At 41.4% G+C, this 24,410-nt stretch overlaps 1 protein-coding gene across 1 annotated transcript in view; it reads right to left on the reverse strand.

The window, feature by feature from the left end:
* The window catches only part of Flt3 (fms related receptor tyrosine kinase 3), a 62,508-nt gene that overhangs the window by 8,741 nt on the left and 29,357 nt on the right, over positions 1-24,410 (reverse strand). Inside the window, exons 9-20 of the mRNA XM_026388383.2 lie at positions 22,616-22,719; positions 21,571-21,679; positions 21,134-21,312; positions 20,255-20,361; positions 20,036-20,168; positions 19,841-19,945; positions 15,093-15,203; positions 12,157-12,310; positions 9,682-9,764; positions 7,398-7,525; positions 2,573-2,695; positions 295-406 (exon numbers count right to left, since the gene is read on the reverse strand). Of these exons, the coding sequence (XP_026244168.2) occupies positions 295-406; positions 2,573-2,695; positions 7,398-7,525; positions 9,682-9,764; positions 12,157-12,310; positions 15,093-15,203; positions 19,841-19,945; positions 20,036-20,168; positions 20,255-20,361; positions 21,134-21,312; positions 21,571-21,679; positions 22,616-22,719 (1,448 nt within the window). The remainder of the gene's footprint in view (positions 1-294; positions 407-2,572; positions 2,696-7,397; positions 7,526-9,681; positions 9,765-12,156; positions 12,311-15,092; positions 15,204-19,840; positions 19,946-20,035; positions 20,169-20,254; positions 20,362-21,133; positions 21,313-21,570; positions 21,680-22,615; positions 22,720-24,410) is intronic.

A 24,410-nucleotide genomic window follows, 5' to 3' on the forward strand; every position in this document is an offset into this window, starting at 1 on the left:
GTATCAAGAACTCCCATGTGCCAGGGACAGCCTGCAGCGAGGGCTGCAACGGGACAGTCACAAGACTTCCCAAGCAGGTTGCGGACCAGTGAGGAAGACGGCTTAGGGACATCAGCAAGTAACACATCAAGTGGCATGTGTTGCAACAGAAGCAAGACCAGGAGCTATGGGAGAAGCCCAGGTGGCATTTTATGTACCCTCTGGTTTAGGGGGTGCAAGGGTGGGGAGGGGTGCAGAAGGAACAAGATGCACAAGACCCAGAGCCCAGGGACACGAGCAAAGTGCCAAACATACCAAGTGAGAATATTTCCCAGAGTAATATTCCGTACGACCAGACATCACTCTTAATTGTGTAGATCCCTTCAAACAAGCTTTCAGGAGCCATCCACTTTACAGGCAGACGGGCCTACGTAAAACCCAAGAGGAGATCCCACAGTGAATCTCCCACGTACAGTCCCCTGGCTTCTTCTGTTTCAGTAGATGATGAAATGTATTATTCCCCTGAGGCCCTTCTTTTATTTGTTTGTTTGTTACTTGCAATCCTCCTGTCTCAACCTCTTGAGTCCCTGGGATTACAAGCATGTGCCTCTATGCCATGCTTCTCTTCATATTTAATTGAGAAAATCACATTCCTCATGTGAAAGTTTCTCACTTTCAAGTTAACTTTCTAAAAATAGTAGCCGTGTATGTGTGTGTGTGTGTGTGTGTGTGTGTGTGTGTGTGTGTCTGGCTATATAAATATAATCCTTAAAACTCATCTTGAACAAAAGCTGGCGCTTCCAAGGGGTAAATGTAACAGTAGTCAGACGCTTTCCATTAAGGAAGGGCTAGTCAGTTGCCCGCAGGGAAGTGGGCTCAAAGTGCGTTAGTATAATCTTGTTAAAACACTTCTCAGAAGACCATTAGTAGAAATGCTGTCCCCAAGAATGTGGTGAGGGGAACTTATGTCATCACTTCCAGAAATGATACCAGACTGGTTTCTGTGGTTTTAATAATTTCCAGTAGCATGAAAGGGGGGTTTTGACTTAGTACCACCTCAGGTTTGACTCAGGACTCGGGATGGTTAGGTTCCTGAGACGGAGCCTTTTGTACTGATTTTTGTTTTTCATGGATCCAGGAACGCGTCCCAGCACATGTTTAGTCTGCCAAGTAAAATCAAAGCCCAAGAAAAAAACCCTGTTTTAAGTCCTACACACAATGGAGGAGCTGAACAAATCAAGCGGGCTAGTCTGGTTCATTTAATTCATTAAAAGAATTAATTGTGGTTCTAAATGGAATCCACCTTCCCACATAAGAGACAGCTGGCTGGTAGAACAGAAGCTGCATCACCCTGGAGGAGCGGTCAGCATATTTATGATTTCAGCTGTAATAACTGAGGAGCAGATTTTAAATCAACTAAGGTGATTACATTTGATCCTAGTAGGAGTGCAGTTTAATTTGATCTTACACATTTATTGGCTCTTTATCCTAAACAAGGTGCTTTCCTGTTGGTTTTATTGGTTTATTCCCATAGCCCTACCAAGTAAATGGAACCCTTTTGGGAAACGTGGTATCATAGTGGTGAGGCAGAGACTTGGTGTCTAGACTCTTTGTGTTCAAATCCACGTACTGTGTAACCAGTACATGTTACTTTTCTGTACCTCAGTTTCCTCATCCACAAAGTGGATAAATTCATATATGTAAAGTGCCCACAAGAGTACTTGGCACATAGTAAGGACTAGTCCAGCTTTTACTACTATTATTATTTCACAAGTAGGGACAAAGATGGAGAGAGCAATCCTCAAAATGAATAACCAAAAAGAAGAGGAATAGGGACTTAAAAAAAGGTGTCAGAATTCTTTAATTTTATTTTTTTTAGTTGTAGTTGGACATAATATCTTTATTTTATTTATTTGTTTTTATGTGGTGCTGAGGATTGAACCCAGTGCCTCATACGGGCAAGGCAAGTGCTCTGCCACTGAACCACAATACCAGCCCCAGGTGTTGTAATTCTTAAAAACCACTCTTTCAACTACAAAATTAATCACCGAGTATTTCTCTTGTATTTAAAAGCAGACCCAGGTATACTTTATGTCTCCCTGCTTTAACAGTAATAGGGTAACAAATCTTCATCAATTAATATTTAATTATCATGCCCTTAAGATTTATATTTAACATTCATATGTTGTACATTTTGAAAACTATTGGAACTATTAGCTTTTCTCAAAATTGGAAATATAACCCAACAGTCTCTTTATAGCTAAAGAAACTGAAATAAGTGCAAGTAATGAGATTTTTTTTTTCTTTTTAAGTGCAGACTGCACTCAGAAGCCCCTAATGGATCTATTCTGACTAGCTAGCCCAAGGATAGATGTGTGGCTATTTTGCTCCATTTTTATTATAGATGGAAAATTCCCTGAAGCTGTAGAAAAAATCTTTCAAGCGTAAGTAAGCAAACTGCTCTAAGAGTTTTTTGTGCATGTGTTACTGTAAATCAAAATTGCATTACTGAGTACAGATGTTTACCGTAATAATGAAAAAAAAAACCCACAAAAACAGCAGAATAAAAACATGGAAGAAGTAGCAGCCTCACATTGCCCCTGACGACGTAGTTGGAATCGCTCAGGATATCTCGAGCCAATCCAAAATCACAAATCTTCACCACCTTCCCATGGGTGACGAGCACGTTCCTGGCTGCCAGGTCGCGGTGAACACACTAGGAAGAATGGGATCACAGTGTTACTTGCCATAACGGTACGATCACAGAAAGTGCAATCGAGTTCAACAGGAGTTTCAGACGACAGAAGGTCTCCCATCTTGAATGGGCCAGGAGCGGTTGTCATGGTGTGTAACACATCAGGCACACACAGCAGCCCAGCTCTTCAGCTCTCGTGGTTGCCGTCAGTTGTGCTGCTTATAGAGCGTTTCCCAGAGGCCAAAGGACAGTGGTTCTTAAAAAGAACATCGAATTGAACTGGGTGTGCTATCTTGCTTTCTAAGAAAGACATGTGACAACAGGGACCTCTGCCGAGCCACTAAGGTGATTTTCAGATTGTCTTCTGCGCTCCTTGGGTGGGTGTGAAGACCATCATCTCGTTTCTGGCTGGGAAATGGCTTTAGGAATAAAAAGGAGTGCTAGCAAAGAAACTATTCAGAAAAAAAAAAAAAACTAAACTAAAAATGACTTTGGGGAGGTTTACTAAGGCAGAATTCAGAGTTTCTGAGCTGAGAAGAATCATGACATTAGTCCAATAGTAGGGCAGGAAAATTAACTCTTTGAAGAAAGATTTTCAAAGGAACAGGGCACGAGTTATAAGTGTCCAATGTGCTCTCTTTACTCTTTAAAAAATAAAAGCAAAATCCATAAAAACTAAAATGCAGGGCTGGGTTGTAGCTCATTGGTAGAGTGCTTGCCTAGCATGTGTGAGGCACTGGGTTCAATTCTCACACCACATATAAATAAATGAATAAAATAAATGTCCATCAACAACTAAGAATTTTAAAGAAGTCTAAAATGTCTGTGTCACAATCCCTCTAGCTCTCCCTCTGAACCCCCCTATTTTCGTGGTGTACTGGGGACTGAACCCAGGAGTGTTCTGCCTCTGAGCTATATCTCCTAGCCCTTTTGTGAAATTTTATTTTGAGACAGAATCTCACGAAGTTGCCCAGACTGGCCTTGAACTTGCCATCCTCCTGCCTCAGCCTCCAGGTAGCTGGGAATATGCCCAACTCCAAATTCAATTTTTTGAGTGCCAATTATCTACTTGCATTTTACCCATCTTACCATTAGGCCCTGTGGCCTGCCTTTCCCCTCTCACTGCTTTGGCTAAGGCCCACACTGGCCAGTGTGGCTCCCCTCCTGTCTCTATTTGATTTGATCTCTCTTTGGTCTTTGTTACTGTTGGCCAGCTCTCCTCCGTCAGGTCCTTCCTTCTGTGACTTCTGTAGATGACGCCTGTTTTCCTCTTCCAGCGCTCTGTTCACAAGCCCCTTCTCATTCCCTAGAGCTGCATCCTCTCCTTCCTCATCCTCCACCAAACCATCTCACCCAATCCTAGGAATGCAACTACCATCACCCAAATCTCTATTTACAACCTGAGCACTTCTCTTGTGCTCAGGTATCTACTACACTAAGATCTACTCAGTCACTCACACTGAATATATCTAAGTTATTATCCAAAAATCCTCCTCCTGATTCCACAATCCCTACCCTATTCCATGTTCCCTGCTGGTTTTCCTTCTTCAAGAATTTCCCCCAGCCCAAGGATGAAATCCTTCAAAAAGCCTTTTCTAGTTTAGGCATGATGGCATATGCCTGTAATCCCAGCAACCAGGAGGCTGAGGCAAGAGGATTGCCATCCTCCCAAGTTCAAGGCCAGACTCAGAAACTTATCGAGGCCTTAAACAACTTAGTAACAGCCTGTCTTAAAAGAAAAAATAAAAAGGGTGAGGCTCAGTGGTTAAATGCCCCTGAGTTCAATTCTTAGCACTAAAAAAAAAAAAAAAAAAAAAGAAGAAGAAAGAAAGAAAGAAAAGCCTTTTCTATTCTGTCGGTCCCTGGCTAGGCCTGATGTGCAAGTCTCTCCCTGGGATTCCCAGAACTTACTTGGATCACAGCACACTGTCGTCTCTGATTTGCATGTCTGCTTATCTCTTTCTCTCCTATCAAACATAATATCTTTGAGCCCAGGAGTCATATCATACTGACGCCCTCTCTCCCCCTAGCACAGTGTAGGTACATAATCAGCGCTCAACAAATGTGCGAGGACATCAAGGAGCCTATGGAGGAGACTGAGGGACAATCAGAGAAGCAACAAGAGGGAGGGCAAGCAGGAAGGAGTGACGTGCATGACGTGCATGACGTGCAGGAGAAGGCCTGCAGAGGAGACAAAAGGGGAAAGGGTCTAAAAGACTGGATATTCTTCAAAACTCATATTAGTGCAAGCCCAGCGGGGCAGGGGAAGCAGCACCCTTGATTGCCAATTGTGAGTAGTTTAGGAATAGATGTTCCTTAGCTTATGATGTGTTTTTCTGCATCCCAAGAGACCCATCATAAGTTGGCAAAGACTGCATTGAGTACACCTATCCCACTGAGCAGCCTGGCTTAGGAACTAGGCACTCTAGGTGGTTTCCTCTCCTGATCACAGAGTGACTGTGAGGTGCAGCCGACACTGCTGCCCAGCGTCATGAGGAGGATCACAGCACATACCACTAGCCCAGGGAAAAACCCAAATTCAAATTCTAAATACGGCTTCTATTGAATGTATAGGGCCTTGACACCTTCCTCAGGTTGAAAAAATGTAAAGGGACTATCTCAGGTGGGGACCTTCTACAAACAGCCAGGCAATCAGGTGGATGCTCTCCAACATCCATAGACACTCGTGAAAGCACCGCTGTCCACGTGTGGGCGAACGTCGACAAAGAGTAAGGAGGACAAGAAGCCCGAAGAAGGGAGATCGGAACAGCAGGTAAGAAGATGAAGACGGGAAGGCCGTGCCTCGGGTGGATGGGAGAGGGGGCATATTTCATTGAGACAGCAGGGTTTTTCCTTTGTTTTTGAGACAGGGTCTCACTAAGTGGCCTAGGCTGGACTGGAACTGGTGATTCTCCCACCTAAGCCTCCTAAAGACCTGGGACTATGGGTATGGGACACCATACCCTGTTCCAAGGCAGTAGTCTTTTAAAGGCAAACAACAACAGTTAAAATCCCTCTTTCCAAATTCAGGGAGGAAAGAGGAGAAAAGAGGTAAAGGGAAGGAAGTAGAGAAGGAGAGGAAGAGAATAAGACAGCTAAAGAAAGTAGAGCAGGAAAAAGTTTGGAAATAAAGAGAAAGAAGGTAATGGAAGGTGAAGGAGCCCAGGGAATGTCACATCTAAGTATGGGGCCCTGGTCTGCTGGTTATTTTTCACTAGGCTCTTGGGGTCCAGCAGACGTTGGATGGGGCTTTTCTCTGCGATTCCCTTAACTACCTAAAGGGATCATTGTTCTTTTTTTTCTGTTTTTAATTTTATTTTGCGTGTGTGTGTGTAGTGCTGGGGATTGACTCCAGGGTCTCACACATGCCAGGCAAGCGTTCTACCACTGAAACACTCCCAGCTCCACTGTCTGTTCTTCAGGTCCATTCATCCCCCCTAAAATCATTAACCACCCCTCTAAAATACCTCCCCACATCTCTCTCCTCTATGAAGAGAATTAAGCTTCAACCATCTGGCCCTTCCTTGAGCTTCATAAAAATTTTATGTGGCTTCCATACACATATGCATGTAAATAAATGTATATGCCTTTCCTCCAGTTAGTTGTCTATTATCCATTTATTCCAGCATTCTTGAAACTCAGGTGGCGGGAGATATTCCTTTTGCCTCTACAAAGGGAAGAAAATAATGAAAGGAAATGACTAGAGGATGCTTTTATCTGCTGATAGGCACAAGTCCTGTCAAATGGCAGCGAACAGCAGTGCTAAAAGGCAATGACAGAATGCAAAATTAGGGCAAGACAATGGTCTGAGGCAGTCTCCATACCCTTGCAATCACAGCCCTAATGGATCTGGGATTAGCAATCAAAGAGACTGTGGGCCTACAGAACTGCCGCTAGAACACAGCCTGTTAGTGCAAGTTAGACAGATGCCCAGGGTAGCGGTCTTGCTAAGTTTTGACCTCCATTCACCCCCTGGAGCAAATGCTATGTGCAGGGCAGGACCTGAATGGCTGTCTAAGGAGGGATTGACAATGCAACACTTCCTTGTGAATGGGACTTCCAAACTCTTCCTTTTTTTTTTTTTTTTTTTTTTTTTTGGTACTGGGATTGAACCCAGGTGTGTTTTACCATTGAGCTACATCCTCAGCCATTTTTATTTTTTTAATTTTGAAACAGGGTCTCACTAAGTTGCTCAGGCTGGCTTGAAGTTACCACCCTCCTGACTTCCCTCCTGAGCCACTGGGATACAGGTGTGGGCCACCACAGACAGCAAGGACTTCCTATCTTGACCTTGTTCCCTGTAAGTTCCAGAGGATGCTAGGCAGCCTAGGAAGGTTATGCTAGCCATTTTGCAATAAGGAATCCCAGACCTTTATGATTCATTAGCAAAGAGTGAAGTAATGTTCTTGATAACTTCAACAGTAAAGAGGGGAAAAAACAGGCATCAAGGGAGACAAGTTATGATAAACAAAAAAAAAAAAATTCAGGCACATCTCTTTTTCATAGTTTTATATAAGCATGTCTTTTTTTCTTTTTTTAAATTTTTTTTTATTTGTATATGGATTTGATGCCTTTATTTGTCTTTATGTGGATTGAACCCAGTGCCTCACACTTGCGAGGCAAGTGCCTATCACTGAGCTACAACTCCAGCCCTGGCAGGTCTTTTTTCATAGTTATCTTTTTATATTTTTTGTTAGTTTTTTTTTTTTTTTAAGGCGCTTACCGACTTAAATTCTAGGAATTCCATTCCTTTGGCAACTTGATACGCAAAGCAAAGAAGATCTTCAAATGTAAGCACATTCAAGTCCTCCTCTTCTTCCAGTCTTTTCTGGTTTTCATATTCAACTTCATCTGTAACATAGAGTCAGCTTTGACTTTTGTCAAAATGCTAAGAAGGTGCCTTATCAAATTTCTATGAAAAGGTTATTAAAACCAGTTAGGTGAGGTGTGTTCAGTACAATTTATAGGAGATCGCTGACTTGAATTGGGCTCCTGCATTAGTCTCAACAGATCAAACCAAAATGTTGTCACCCATGCTAAAGTTCCACATCATCAAGCAGAAAGGAAGTTATCTGATCTTCTGAGAAATCAGGAGAGATAACAACCAAATTTCCTAAACAGACAGTTCAGTTGGGCCTTTAACCTGAAGTAACCTGATATGAACCAAGTAGATACTATTTTTCTGTCTCCTTGTCCCTGAGAAACTAACTTTGAAATGAATAGATTCCCTATTCTCTCTTCTTGTTGCTGCTTCCTTTGGCCCCTCTGTCAACCTTTTCTGCTCAGCCCATTGAAACACTCATTCTGTTTTTTGGAATAAAGTAGTGCATGATTCTAGAATCACAAATCAAACCAATGAAGATCTTTAAACTGAATTTGTTGCAATTTTGTGTTGGAGCAGGTGCTAATGAAATAGGAATTTGGGGATACAAAAAAAGGGAGAGATACACTAAGTCTCAAAGAAGCACCCCCAAACCATTGACATGAGGAAATTCCCATGAACATTTGGAACTCTTGAGCCACTCAGTCCACGCCCTCCTCCCACCCACCATGTCCTTGTCTATAAAAACTAATATGAGGCCCAGGTGTGGTGGCATGCCCATAATTTCAGTGCTCAGGAGGCTGAGGCAGGAGGAGGATTGCAAATTCAAGGTCAACCTCAGCAACTTAGCAAAGCCCTAAGCAACTTAATAAGAATAAAATTAGAATAAAAAATGAAAATAATTAGAATAAAAACTGAAAATAAATAAATAAATAAATAAATGGGCTGGGGATGTAGCTCAGTGGGAAAGCAATCCTGGGTTCAATCCCCAGCACCAAAACAAAAACTAACATCCATGTGCAAGGGCAGGGAAAACCGGTGGCAATGGCTTAAGTTTGCACTAACTTCACCTCTAGTCCAGTCCCTAGCAACCAACCCTCTATAAATATCAACACCTCCCACCTCAAGGGGTTACCAGGTCTTCATCTGGAGATGGCCCACACTCTCCCTTGAATGGGCATCCCTTGCTTTATCCCAAAGGCTTCTCACTCTCACATTCTCCCTTCAATGTGCCTCTGTTTTCCTAAATAAACCTCTGTCTGTGCCTCTGACTGGCACATGCTACAATTCTTTTCCTTTCCATGTGCCAAGAACTCTGCTCGTCCTGGGTCCAGTTCCTCCGTCTCTCTGAGAGCTCCTTAGACCTTTCTTTGGAGTCATCTCTTCTCCAAACTAAGACACATATATGAAGTTCTTACAAACCTGTTTTTGCTCACTGTGGCCTCAGAAAGATTCTTTTTATTTAGAGATAAATTCCCTAGCTGCCTTGATAATAGATGGCCCCTGGTTATTCAGGAGTTGTTTTGGGGAGTGTTTTTTGGGGGGTATTGGTGCTGAGGATTGATCCCAGGGCTTTGTGCATGTGAGGCAAGCTCTCTACCAACTGAGGTATATCCCCAGCCCCCTACTCAGGAGTTTTATCATGCTAGGCAGATATGTCACATTGGAAAAAGAAAAAAAATACTAATCAAGTTTCTACCACATTTTATGAACTATTATTTTGCACTTGATATTTTTCTGAATACTCCTTCAAATAGTCCTATGAGAAAGATATTATTAAACTTGTTTTATAAATGATAAACTGTGAATCAGATGTTTTCATAATAACTTGTCCAAAGTCATCCATCTAGAAAGTGAAGGAAACAGAACTTCTGCCTGACTCTGTGACTTGCCATTGTTACCACTTATCCTGTGATAAGGTGGCTCTGATTAGTTTAAAAAGCATAACCTGACCAAATAAAATAGTCTTCAGTGTTTATTGGTTGACCATTAATAAGAAAGTCTTAAAATACAAACTGTTGGCTTTTCACTACTTTTCAAGCAAGTTGCATTATCAAGCTTATCACTGACATCAGCAAAGAAAGAAACCATGCCTTTGCCATTGTATGCTTTTTAAAAATAGCGAACATGAAACTCTTGTATCTGTTTCCATTTTAAAGTACCACTAATTAGAATAAAGTATTACCTTCAGAGTGAATTGAATTCCCATTGAATCCTGAGACCTGATCCGAGTCCTGGTGTATCTGAACTTCTCTTGAACCAGGCATACTATGAAAGAGAAATTCGTTCATTAGTTACATTTGTCTTCTGAGCAGACATGCTATTTTAAAAAAAATAAATAAGTTCACCAGAGAAAGGATTCCAATTATAAATGAGTTTTTAAATTAAAAACACACAATCAACGTGTCACATTTTTGTCTACATTAGAAACATCTGTGTGCTTGGGCCTGCTGGTCTAACTAGGATAAGTGATCTCTCAGTCCTTGTCACATGACAAGCTGAGTGTTGAAGTCATACTTTATAAAAAAGAAATGAGACTTCGTGAGATTAATACGATTTGTTAAATCACAAAGCTAATAAACACCAGAACTAGGAATCACACCTCACTCTTCAATTTCTAAACTTGCCCATTTTTCCTTTAAAAGCTCAAGTGTAATACAGATCTATAGATCTTCTATAAAAACCGAAGGGCTTTGCCATCCATTTTAGTTGGTTGTTGAGTTGGTTTTTTGTTGTTGTTGCTTTTTTCTTTTTTTGTGGTAGGATTGAACCCAGGGCTTCATGCATATGAGCTACACCCCCAGTTGATCATCCTTTTTTCAATTTTGTTTTTGTGAAACTCATTTCCCTTCCCTATGGAAGTAACAGTCATAATGAAAATCTCTTTAAAACTGTATTGTATAGAACTCTTCACTGAGGAATTCTGCACCAATTATCGTGATTCAATTTATTCCAGTGTATGAGTTTATCCCAATTTACAATTTCCGTATCTTTTGAAATCGCTTCATGCTTTTAGGTCACAAATATTTCAAAATTAATTGTTTTGAGGCATTTAAAACCCTGATGATCAGAATGAATCAAAAGAGCTAATTACTGCCAATGAAGTGCTGGTCACACACATCTGACTCTTAGGATAGATTCTCTCTTCTAGAGTATGTATGGAGGTGTAGTTCAGTGGTAGAGCATATGCTTAGCATGAAAAAGGTCCTGGGTTCAATCCCCCATACCTTAAAAAAATAGGTATGATATTATATAATTTTCTCAGCTCTTGAGTATGAACTGAGAAATGCGGATAAAGGGGAAGATTGGTGTGATGGGTATACACAGGTAAGGGCAAGTGTTCACAGACATGTATGGGGATCTTTATGGGGCTCTGTGGCTTTAAGATGCTGTATCTCCATGTAAGAGCTTAAAGCCTGGGAATATCCACTCATTCTCAAGAGACTTCCAAAAGAGAAAAGTCTCTGACAAGTAATTCTACTTTCAGAATAAGGAAGAGCTTTCACCTATGCAGAGGAAAAAGAATGCATTGTGGGGGCTGGGGTTGTGGTTCATTGGTAGAGTGCTTGCCCAGTATGTGTGAGGCACTGGGTTCAATTCTCAGCACCACATAAAAATAAACAAACTAAAGGTCCATCGACAATAACAACAAAATTTTTTAAAAAATGCATTGTGAGTGGAAGAATGCCTATGGATCAGTTCAGATAAAGCTGCTGTAATGCTGTGATGCAGGTCATCAGCCAAAAATTTCAAGGCTGAGGAGCATGCCACCAAACTCCTAAAGACTTCATTTATGCATACTTAAACAATAACTCCATCAGGATCAAGAATCACTCAGGATCCACACAGGTGGCAGGATATACAACACAGAGCACAGAGACAAAGTGACCACTAGTTTATGTTCCCATGATATGCCAATCAATCCATCTTAACATTTTAAAACCCAATTTATGAGTTTAGACCCTTTTGTGCAACAGTCCCAGGACTTGAGCTATTTTCCATGAGTATGCCAAGGACATTGGAAAAGGTCTTCATTCTTTCTACCAATACCTGTGTGGCAACCAGGAAATCTAAAAGATTGGATTATGAACCTTTCTCAAACCAAGGGTTTCTAGGGTATGATTTAGGCAGGTACAAAGGGACTGGCTCAATAGTAACTGCACTGAAGGAAAGGAAAGGTGTTATGGTTCCAAATCAACAGGGAGACTACAGCAGCAGTTGGGGCATACATTCCACGACTACTTGTAGATGCCTGCAAGCACAGATAGTGCCAAACCCTATATATACTACATTTTCCCTATACATACAAGACTATGATAAGGTTTAATTTATAAATTAGGCATAGTAAAATATTAACAATAATTGCAAAGTAGAACAATTATAACAATATATTTTAATAAAATTATTTAATACTGATTGATTTGTTCATTTCTGGACTTTCTCCCATTTAGTATTTTTGGACTGCAATTGACTAAGCGTAATTGAAGCTTCTTTCAGCAAAACAACAGATAATGGGGCACCACTCTAGATCTAAGAGAAGTGACTTGTCTTAGACTCCTGGATCACACAGTGCCTTTAGAAACTGGCTACGGAAGAGTATTTATCCATCACACCTTTTCTATGTCCTGTATAATAATGAAACCTTGGCCCGGCTTCTTACCTGGAATTTGGATGCGATTGGAAAGTGGGATAAAAACTGAAATTGTGTTCCTTGAAAATCTCTGTCCATGTCCTATGGAATTTTTCTCTTTTATTTCTTAGGTAGTTGAGGAGATCACCATAGCAACAGTATTCAAAAATCAAGTAAATTGGTCCTGAAATAGTTACAGTTTTAATTATAGATGTACAAACGCCATATTGTTTTTTTTTTTTTTTCAGAAATCTGCACAACATACAACATATTCTGTGAGAGCTCAGTTCTCCCCCAACTTTGGGCAGGTATATTTTCTGAGCCTATCTCTTCTTATATCTTAAACTCAATTTTAGCTTTCTGCCTAAACTTTTTTTGGAAATTAGTATCTCCTCGACAATCTATTTGGCCCTTATATACATGGCTTCACCAAAACCACTGGCCTCCTGGCTTCTCCACTTTGCAATGGGGAATACATGCCCACACTGTATTATGAACACTTGCTTGGCATGCTAGTTTGAATCTTGAACATTCTTGAAAGGCCCATGTGTTGAAGGTTGGTACCTAGACAACAGTGCTATTGGGAAGTGGTGTAATCTTTGGACGTGGAGCTTAGTTGGAGAAATTTAGGTAAATGGGGTGCAGGACTGGGGCCCCTTCCTACCTCTCTCTCTTTCTCTCCCCCTGCTCTCTTGTTTTACAAGAACATTTATAGAAGCTTTATTCATAATTTTTCAAAACACTATTATTCATGGATATAGATTATTCATAGGGATATAGATTTAAAAACTGTGGTCTATCCATACAATGAAATGTTTCCCAACAATGAAAATACTACTACATATAACAGAAAATGGCCTTGGAAATATCAAGCTAAATCTCTTTCTTTGTTTCCCAGTCACCAAGAGTGAACAGGCTTCCTCCATCTTGCATTCCTACCATCTTGCACTACGACACCACAGACCCAAACTGCCAGGGTCAAGAGACCATGAATTAAACCTCTGAAATCATGAACTGTAATAAAATTTTCCTCCTTTTAAATTATCTCAGGTATTTTGTCATAGTGATAGAAAGCTGACTAACATACTTGGTAAATATATGCTGCCTCATAGTGGGATTGGGATAGGAAGCATGGGAGGAATAGACCAATTCTAGACAGGGCAGAGGGGTGGGAGGGGACAGGAGGGGGCATGGGGTTATTAATGATGGTGAAATGTGATGGTCATTATTATCAGCAAAAAAATAATAATATGTGAGGTGAATAGGAAGCCCACATCCTGGGAACAAATTTTTATCCCTCACACATCAGATAGAGCTCTAGTCTCTAGGGTATATAAAGAGCTCAACAAGACAAGCACCAAAAAAAAAAAAAAATCCAATCATTAAATGGGCCAATGATCTGAACAGACACTTCTCAGAAGAGGATATACAATCAATTAACAAATATACGAAAAAATGCTCATCATCTCTAGAAATCAGAGAAATGCAAATTAAAACTACTTTAAGATACCATCTCACTCCAGTAAGAGTGGCAGCCATTATGAAGACAAACAACAAGTGCTGGCGAGGATGTGGGGAAAAAGGTACACTCATACACTGCTGGTGGGACTGCAAATTGGTGCAGCAATTTGGAAAGCAGTATGGAGATTCCTTGGAAAACTGGGAATGGAACCACCATTTGACCCACTGATTCCTCTTCTTGGACTATACCTAAAGGACCTAAAAACAGCATATTACAGGGACACAGCCACATCAGTGTTTATAGCAGTGCAATTCACAATAGCTAAACTGTGGAGCCAACCTAGATGTCCTTCAGTGGATGAATGGATAAAAAAAAATGTGGCATCTATACACAATGGAATATTACTCAGCAATAAAAAGAATAAGATCATGGCATTTGCAGGGAAATGGATGGCATTAGAGAAGATTATGCTAAGTGAAGTTAGCCAATCCCAAAAAACAAATGCCGAACGTCTTCTCTGATATAAGGGGGGTGACTCAAAATGGGGTAGGGAGGGAAATAAAGGGAGGAAGATTACCTCTAGATAGGGAATAGGGGTGGGAGGGAAAGGGAAGAAAAAGGGGAATAGCATGGATGGTGGAAGGAGACCCTCATCATTATACAAAATACATGTATGCAGATGTGAATTTGTTGTCAACATACCTTATATACAAACAGAGATATGATAAATTATTGTATAATGGTATATAAAGAATTGTATGCAAAAATTAATTAAAATAAATAAATAAAAGTACAGGTACAAAGACACAAATGGATGTGAATATACTATGTATACAACCAGAGATATGAAAAATTGTGCTCTAAATGTGTAATAAGAATTGTAATGCATTCTGCTGTCATATAAATTTTAAAAATATATGCTGATTTATTGTTTACCAGAGGAAAGAGAAATATGTTTCCAGTCCTCTCTTAGATCCATTTTCTCATTTTCATTTTCTTTTACTTCTAGCCCCAGCCCTGCTGTCCCAGAAAGAACCACCTTTGGGTACATTGTTTGACTATTCATAGAGAGACACGAGAGAATTAGAGACCATGCCCTCGAGAATTCTGGGAAGATAAAGTTTCAAACCCCACCTTGACTGTGACTTGTTTGAAAGCAGCCTACTGGAAGCACTGGCCAAGCTCTGTACCTCTTTTCACCACTACATTTATGCCAGCTCCACAGCTGGGGAGAGAAGTAGGCACACCAAAAAAATGTACTTGCAGGATTGTTGTTTCTAAGCATGTTAGATTTTTTATGTGACATATCCCAGTGGATCAGATACAAAAGGGGTATTTGTTATGTTCACCCATTTGAAAAAATGGAGTGCTCAATGTCTAATTCCACTTGAAATGGGGGCCCACACTACGTCTGAGAAAAGAGCAAAAAAGAATGAAAACAAATGTCTTTTTGGTCTTCAGGCTACACTATTTTGCATTAAGTGTCTTGGTGGAAACTGATTACCTGACAGTGTACATGCCCCCAGCAGATTCACAATGTTCTCATGATGTCCCAAGTGAGTCATCATTTTGAGTTCTGACATGAGTGCCTCTTTTTCAGAGCTGTCAGCCTTTTCTGTCAATGGAGGAATAACAAAATGTCAAACTCAAGTAAAACAGTAATTTTATGTTGTTTGTTTAATACATTAAAAATTTCCCCAGTTCAGAGATGATTTTATTACCTATCTAAATTCAAAACCAAGAGAAAAAGGAGACATCAAAACAACACATGAATTTTGAATAACAATATGTTATGCCTTCAAACAAAATTTCAAGATTATGGTACAAATGTTGAATATAATAATAGGGCTCTCCATGCTAGGGATACGGCTCAGGGCTCAGTGGTAGAGTACTTGCCTAGTACATGCCTAGCATGCATGAGGACTTGGATTCAATCCTCTGCATCAGCAGCCCCCAACACACAGTCTTTTTACCTAGATTTACAAAAATCCTTGGTTGTCCCCCAAAACATACAACCAAGTAAAATGTTAGTAACACATGATTTTCCTGCATAGTAGAGATAAACAGATGAAGGGAGAAACATACTTTTTATGTATTTATTTGTTTTGACTCCTGGATTTGTTCAAGTCATTGAAAGACTAACAGTAACAGCAAAGACAGCTGCCTCTAGCCTCTGGTCCTGGTTCTCAGGTCTGGAATCTTCCATTTGTCAGTGAGCCCAACAAGAGGAGGTCAGAGAGGACTAATTCCTATGAATCAAGTTCTCAAGAGTCTTTAGTTGATGGTGAGGAATGTCACTGCCATGCACACTAGCCTGTGTCAGTTGGTCAATACATTCGCTCCCTGGAGAGAAGTCCAGACAGCTTGACAAGGTGCACACATAAGCCTTTCTTGGACACATCGTGAGGGCGATTATTGATGAACCCAAAGGGCTCCTGTCATTGAGGCTGATGTGTAGCTGCTCAGGGCACCAGGAGCACCAGGGGCAAGGACAGGGTCTTTGGACTTGCTACTCCAGGCTCCAGGCATTGGCTCCTCTAACACATCCTTTCTTACTGCAACAGGAACTTTTCTTTACATTTAAACTAAAGTCTGATCTAATTTCCAGGTCCCATTATTTAGTCCTGGACTACATTCCAGTGTTGACATCATTTATTTTGACATAAGTGAGCTCTCAGGGGTGCGCTTGACTTTGAGATGTTGACTTTGTAGTCAGACCCTCCTGAGACCCAATAGCACAGCACATCTTCAGCTACTTCACGCTTTACAGGAATTTGTGACTAAACTGTCCATGTCCATGTGTCTACCATTGAGCGACACCCTTAGCCCTTTTTTATTTTAAGACAAAGTCTCAATAAATTGCTGAGGCTGGACTTGAACTCAAAATCCTCCTGCATCAGGCTCCCTAGTCCCTGGGATTATGGGAATGCACCACCAAGACTGACAGTAACGTATTTTATGACATGCTTATCTTTTTCAAAGCACATTCATATACTATCACCATTCATTCATTTGTTAACTAAGTATCTGTTTAGCACCCATTGTGTGTGAGGCAACATGCCTGCACCGGGGAATGAAAGATTCCTGAAGCACAACCTCTGTCTTCCTGGCACTTAGAGTCTCCTGGAAAGGGGAGCCATGTAAATAAGCTATTAAAATATGCAGTCTGAGGAAAGGAGGGGTAAGACAAGATAATACAAATGGAAGAAATGATTTACAGTAGAAGGGGTAGAGAGAGAAAAGGGGAGGGGAGGGGAGGGGAGGGGGGATAGTAGAGAATAGGACAGACAGCAGAATACATCAGACACTAGAAAGGCAATATGTCAATCAATGGAAGGGTAACTGATGTGATACAGCAATCTGTATACGGGGCAAAATTGGGAGTTCATAACCCACTTGAATCAAACTGTGAAATATGATGTATAAAAGAACTATGTAATGTTATGAACGACCAACAATAAAAAAAAAAAATATGCAGTCTGCCCTCCATAGAGAGTATCCACGGATTCGAATGGCCACAGATCAAAAACGTTTGTGGAAAAGGTGTCTATACAGACTAGTTACTCGGCACTTACATGGTATTAGGTACTGTAAGTCATCTAAAGGTGATTTAAAGTACTGGGGAGGCTGTGAATTGGTCTACCCCATTTTATATAAGGGACTTGAGCATCTAGAATTTTGGTACCTTCAGAGATTCCTAGAACCAATTCCCCATGGATATCACGGGATAATTTTAGTACAATGAATGACATGTGACAAATGAATGCTGAGTGCTGTGGGTCACACTAGAGGGGTATGGAAAAGGGCACCAGACGTCTAAACAGAGACCTAGAGAAAAACAGGAGGTAGCCGTGTGAAACTACAGCGGAGGGGGCTGGGCGGTGAAGAATACTGCAGATCGAAGTGACAGAAGTGCAAAGGTCAAAAAGAAGAGCCAAACAGACGCCTTCTGAGGCTGATGGACTAATGTGGCAGATAGGACCATAACTGAATAATTAAACAAAAATATTATCACAATTGTAATACATTCTATGAGAAAAGTCTACAGAGAGCTCAGGTAACAGATTGCAAGAGACTTGATTTTGGCGGGGGTTGGGGGGCAGTGCTGGAGATTGGGCCCAGGGCTTCATGCATGCCACCCAGTGCTCTACCATTGAACTACACCCCCAGCCTCAGGGGACTTGATCTTGTCTGTGTTGTGAAATACAGGGGACTTCCCCAAGGGAGTGGTTTAAGTTGAGAGTGAAGGGGGAGTTGGAGGTACCTAAGAGCAAGGTGAAGGGCAAGCGGAAGGATCTGCCTGTGTGAAGGCCCTGAGGAGGGAGAGAGGATGGTGCTGTGGAGAATGAAAGAAGGCCAGCCTGCTGGTGGGCTGAGAGCCAGAGGTGGAGAGGCTGAGCAGTGAACACATTCCTCAAGGCTGTGTGGATCCTTTTGAGAACAACTGAAAGCCACTAGAAATGTTAGGCATGAAAATGATATGGTCTCCTTGGATCACTTGGACTTCAGCATAGAGAGTCCAAAAGGAGGTAAGAGTAGACAGAGGGTCCTTGCTTTGGAGGTTGTTGTCACTGTTCAGGAGGGACAGAATCAGACTAGGGTGGAAAGAGAGAGAAGATGAATCCAATCGACAGTAAGCAGGAAACCTGATAGGAATCAATCTGGGGTGTTAGAAGACAGTTTCAGGCTGGGTCCTGGTGGTGGTGTGTCCAATCCTGTGGAATGTGGCTCCTCTGGCACCCAATACTAATCAGTAAGAGGAAGGAGTATTGATGGAGGTCCAGGGTTGGAGGATTCAGCTGGGATGAGCTGGGTTAGAGGGGCTTTTGAGACATCTGAGCATTTGGACACAGGAGCCTCAAGCTCAGAAGAGAGAAGGGAGGCTAGGAGTGTGGTGGAGATCAGCAGCAGTGAACATGTGGTGGAATGGGAGGAGGACCAGGAGCAAGCCACTCTGCATCCAAAGCTGGGTGGAAGAAGCTGAGCCCAAAAAGCCCGGAGTCAGAGGAGCAGGAGGAAATCCAGAAGAAGATGGCAACCAGGAAGCCAAGGAAGAAAGCAGTTTGAAGTGGACAGATGGTCAGTAATGACAATGTCCGTTGAAGACACGAAGACTTAAAGGCCCCTTGGACTTAGTTGTTTGGAGGTGTTGAGGCTCAGAGAACACTAACTTGAACCCCAAAGAGTGGCAACTTGGGGCTGAAGGAGCAGCTTCAAGGTCTCCCTGTACATTCATGCCTCCCTCCCTCACTGAGCTGCCTCTTAATCTTCTTTTTCTCCCACAATGCAGAGAAGGGCCTTTTGAAATCCCCTTACCTGAGAGAAGTTCTTTTCCAAGAAGGAAGGTAATTCCTATGAAATCTCCTTAGCCAGGAAAGATTACCTCTCAGGAAGGTCAAGACTAAAAGTCTCCATGCTCAGGGCAACCTACCCAGAGAGAGTTTCATGTATTGTCCTGAGGACTGTAACCTAAGAGGCTTTATATCCATAAGACAGACAGATAGACAGACAGACACACACACACACACACACACACACACACACACACACACACTGCATTTCTTCCTTCCTGTCTCCTGTAACTTGTCTTCACTGTACTCCAGGAAATCCAAGCTTCTATTCCTTTCTGTCAATCAGAATGGCATATAAGCTTCAACCATCTGGCCGTTCTTGGAGGTGTGTGCTTTGCTAAGCTCTCTGTACTGAGATTTCCCCATGTGCATTGATAAGTTTGTGTGCCTTTTCCTCCTGCTTATTTCAGTGAACTTTTCAGAAGGTGGCAGAGAGCTCTTTCCCTTTACCCCTTCAGAGGTCACTGTCCATCTTAGCAAGAGAGCCAGCTGGGGAGACTTCTGCTGAGTGAACAGTGGTAAGAGGAGAGAGGGGTGGAGGCCAGATTGGACTGGAAGGAGCAATGAATGGGAAGTGAAGAGACAGAGGGCCCCAATTTGCTCTTCTACCCAGAATCTATGTCAAAATGGAAAAAACAACTTCTGCCTGCAGTGACTGTATCCCCAAATACTGAACCCAATAAAAACTAAACAAAGAGAGAAGAGGAAGAAGAAGTAGAGCTTTGTATTCGTGACTTGTATTTGATATTTATAGCATGGTTGATCCTAACAACCACCCCCTCCTTTTTAACCCTGATGTATGGCGAACTATAAAAATGATAGAAAAGAGAAGGGGTGAGTGGGAAACTGGCTCCCACCTTTGTGCATCTTTGTTGATCCCCTTCCACTGCACATACCGTACCTTTCAGCATTTTGACTGCAACTTGGATTGAGACTCCTGTTTTACTAATTCCATAAGCTGTGGCATTCATCACTTTCCCAAAAGCACCCGATCCCAGTACCTTCCCTGCAAAGATACACTGGAAGTCAGTTCATTTGAAAGGTTTTCCGAAGAAAAGGAAATGCCATAGAAGTCTCCGGAACATTCAATTCTTACCAAACTCTAAGTTTTCTCTTGGAAACTCCCATTTGAGGTCATATTCATATTCTCTGAAATCAATGTAGAAATACTCATTGTCCAATGAGCCGGTCACCTGTACCATTTGCAGCTGGCTTTCATACCTAAATTGCTTCAGAGACGAAATAATGAGTCAGTGAGCAATCCGAAGTTCTGCAGATATGGGAAACAATAATGAACTGTTACCCCTTCTTTTACCTTTTTGTACTTGTGACAAATTAAAATGGTCAGAACGGCAATGAAGGGGAGACAAAGCCCAATCGTTGCATAGAATGAGATGTTGTCCTGGATGAAGGGGAAGGGGCCTGCAACAGAGGAGTGTCACTAAGCAATGACACAGAATTCCTGTTTGCTACTATAAATAGTAGACTGCTCATTATAATCTCTCACATCCTGTTTGAGTAACCACTATTTTCAGTCCTTGCAAACACTCTGTGAATACTCTACTCCCCAGAGAAAATCAGAAGATCTTCCTATATAAAGGATAAGTTTCCTTCCTAGAAAATCCTAAGTGATTCTGAGCTGATTTTTAAAAAATCATTTACTAGGGTAGTAACCCACAGAATGTACAAGTCAAATTAAAAAAAAAAAAAGTTAGGTCTGCATTCCTTCTGTGAACATATCACATGAATGGGGAGCAGTTGGTTCTGTGATGCTGGTGATTCTAAACTAGTAGTGTTTCATTTTGGAGAGCTCTAAAAAACAAAAATCCAAAACAGCAGGCTAAAGGTAAAAAAGGAGATTAATAAAAGGGAAAATTAAAGAGACCCCAAATTACTTAATCTGCTTTGCTACAGTTGGATCTTTTGGTAAACATGCATCATACGGGGAGTTTATGGTTCTCTACATCACTTTAACTTTTGAGTCATAATAATGTAGGTAGAACTTTGCCCCGAAATGCAAAACAGCACAGTGAATGTCAGTGGGGATTCCTGCCTGACTCAAAAAGCCTTCTTTATTCACACACTGAACCTGTGCTCTCTTGTAAAATTCCCCCAGTAAAAGTCAGCCACTGGGACTAACTTCTAATGGGGAATTCCAGGTGGTGGAATATCACAATAGCAACCATTCTCATACCTGGTGAGTTTAAAAGGATTGTTTCACAAGACGTGCCCATGGAATTGTACGCACAGCACTTGACCAGGAACCCTTTTACAGCCTCACTCATGTTTAGGGTACTGCTCGATATCCACTGTCCAAACACTTTCCTGTTAGCCTTTTTATTCCAAATTCCTTCTGTGATTTCTTCAGTGCAGCTGAAAAGAAATGGCAGACAGAGAAGTTAAGACAGGCAGGACTGTGTTGTAAGAGTGGAAGTCGGGCTTTCTGCAGCAAGTTCTAAAAGTGATTTATCTATTATAAGTTATCAGAAACCATCTATGGCCATGGAGAACTATGAAAGTCAGCATTTAAAATATGTCATTATTTCTTCTGAAATTGTAGCCATGAAAAAGAGCCAAGATGTCAAGAGTTTTAGGTTCTTCCATGAAAAGAGATGTCAAGGTTCTCATTACTTGGGAGACTTGTCCAAACACTTCTTCCACGTCCAAGAGGGTAATGGATATCCATCCGAAGAGCAAGACGCCTGACTAGCTGATGTTTCAGCTAGCACTTGAGGTTTCCCTGTAGAGAATGACAAGTAAAATAAGCTCATGGAGTATGGTACTTTCCAGAAATGGCTCATTACTCCACTGCAGTTGTGCTTCTGGGAGGTTTCTCATTCAGGATACCTCAAGACTTTGGGTTATTAACCCTCCCTCCACCCCCACCTCCACCCCCACACCCCCTGCCATTCTGACAGACAGGCCCTAGGCCTCTCTGCTGAGCACCACTTTCCACCCTTTCGGCTCTCCTCTCTCTATCCGCACACCTCTAAATCATTCTTAGCTTCAGAAGAACATCTGAAAAAAGTCTAGTGAAATGTACTCTTGCATCTTTTATTTTCTTTTTCTTTCACTTTACTTTTATAGTCTTATAGACCAAAGAAAAGAAGATCATTAAAACAAATAAATGGCAAATGATTTGGCTTTTCATTAATATGACCTTTCAAAGTAGTAAAGTCAACAAAGTCACAACACTAGTCAGGTGCACATCTGTAATTCCAGTGGCTCAGGAGGCTCAGGCAGGAGGATTGCAAATTCAAAATCAGCCTCAGCAACTTAGAGAAGCTAAGCAACTCAGTGAGACCCTTTCTGTAAATAAAATATTTTAAAAGTGCTGAGGATATAAGCTCAGTGGTTAAGCACCCCTGGATTCAATCCCTGGTACCAAAAAAAAAAAAAAAAAAAAAGTCAAACACTAAAAGCACATGCAGAAATGATATGGAATAAATCTTTTAGTTTCTGAGTAACCTTTCTAAGTAACCTTTCTAAGTAAATCTTTTAGCTACTGGTAACCAAAACCAGTAGATAGGGGAGTAAAATTCCAAAATACTTCATCATTCAAAAAACAGTTCTATAGCATCCCTTCTAAGCCATGACCTGGCTCTTTCAGATTAATATTATTACTGAATAAAGTGGTGAGAACACAAAAATAAAATTCTTGGCAATATAAACTTACTTTTTATATTCAGCGTAAACATTTTGGTGAACTGAGCATCATCATTTTCTGCATGGAATATATATTCTCCTGGTTGGTGCTTATGGTTGCAAAACTTAGATATGCTGTTTGAGAAAGAATTAAATATAGATTTATCCTGATTCTTACAGTAGATGCTACAGTGAAAGATGGTATGCATGGGAAGAGTCTTCTGCAAGGCTATTCCCAAGTTTCCTGGACAAGGAGGTATCTGTAATCTAGACCCTTGCTACTCAAAGGGTGGTCCATAGACAGGTAATCTCAGCCTCAGCATACAGTATCATCTGGGAACTTGATAGAAATGTAAAATTCGGAACTCACTCTAAACCTAGGAACTCAAAATCTATATTTTAAGATGATCTCCATGTAGTTTATATGCCCAATGAGGGTTAGGGCTGGCTGGGGGGGTCCTCAGAGAAACTACTGTCCCTATTGTTCTATACATTCTGGAAAGTCTGACCACCCCCAAAGAAAGACTTCTGCAGGTGGATGAGTTTTCCTGCTTCCTGAAATGATTGATTTGCTGATGACGATCCAAGGCAGAACCCATGACTAGCCCTTGATTTACACAGCAATTACAGTGTTGAGGACTCAAATTCACTGACTTTATACAGAAGTATTTGATGGTTTCCATAGCCTCTAATACCTACTTGGAATGCTCATTAAGCATTCACTACCTTTTGTCATGCCTAACTTGATAGTGGGGCTTATTTGCCATGTCTACTAGTACTATGTGATGTTGGAGGTTATCGTGGGGGATGTTGGACAGTGTATGAGAACGGGAAGGCTATAGGCTATTAAATACGGTTTCATGCATCCACTGTAACAAAACTGGAGAAACAGACAAATAAATTCCCTTAACAAGGAATAGGAACTATTAAGGCCTTTAAAAAGATATTAATTAGACCAGAGGAGATAACTTGAAGTTTAAAAAAAAAGACCATGTACAGAATGGACAGGATGAAAAGGTGAGCAAGAAGATCTGCAATGGAAGACAGCCTGAATCTAGGAGCTGTGTAGGATGCAAAAGCCTAAAAATATAGATCTTGTATTTAGTCAGTTTCCCGTCACTATAACAAATACTTGAGATAAGTCAACTTATAAAGAGAGAAGTTTTATTTTGGTTCATAGGCTTGTAGGTCCCAGTCCTTGAATGGTTGGCCTTCTTGCTCTTGGGCCTGTGGCAAGGCAGCACATAATGGCAGGAGTGTATGGTGTACCAAAACCTCTTATCTGTTGGCTAAGAAGTGAAAGAAAAGAGGAGAAAGGAGCAGGGATCCCACTATCCCCTTCAAGGGCACACTCCCAGGGACCAGAAGACCTCCCACTGGGCCCTACCTCTTCAAGTGGCACCACTCCAGGAAACAAGATTCCAACACACAGGCATTTGGGGGACATTTAAGATCCAAATTATTTCAACCCCTATCCTAAAAATAGAAAGTGGGTAAAAACCTACATACATAGAACAGTGAAAGCATTAACCTGAAGATATGTGGACAATCAATGGAGTAGAGGTCAGTGTAATGAGAGACGTTCAGTGGGCTTCACAGAAGCAGGGCTTGAGGGGCACCCCCACCGCCAGATGAGCTGGTTTAGATAAGAGGATAAGAAAAAGAGATCTAAGAAGGAGGCGAGGCTGTGACTGAAGGAACTCACGGAGACAGGAACTCACGGGGCTACGTAAGGGGAACAGGAGACTCTCACTGCAGCAGGGGATATGCTGGGCTGTCGGAGAGACCAGGGCAAAGTGGATGGAATGGGGCCAACTGATTGGGGA

This window comes from Urocitellus parryii, chromosome 2 (assembly GCF_045843805.1).
Source record: "Urocitellus parryii isolate mUroPar1 chromosome 2, mUroPar1.hap1, whole genome shotgun sequence".
Classification (NCBI taxonomy): Eukaryota; Metazoa; Chordata; class Mammalia; order Rodentia; family Sciuridae; genus Urocitellus; species Urocitellus parryii.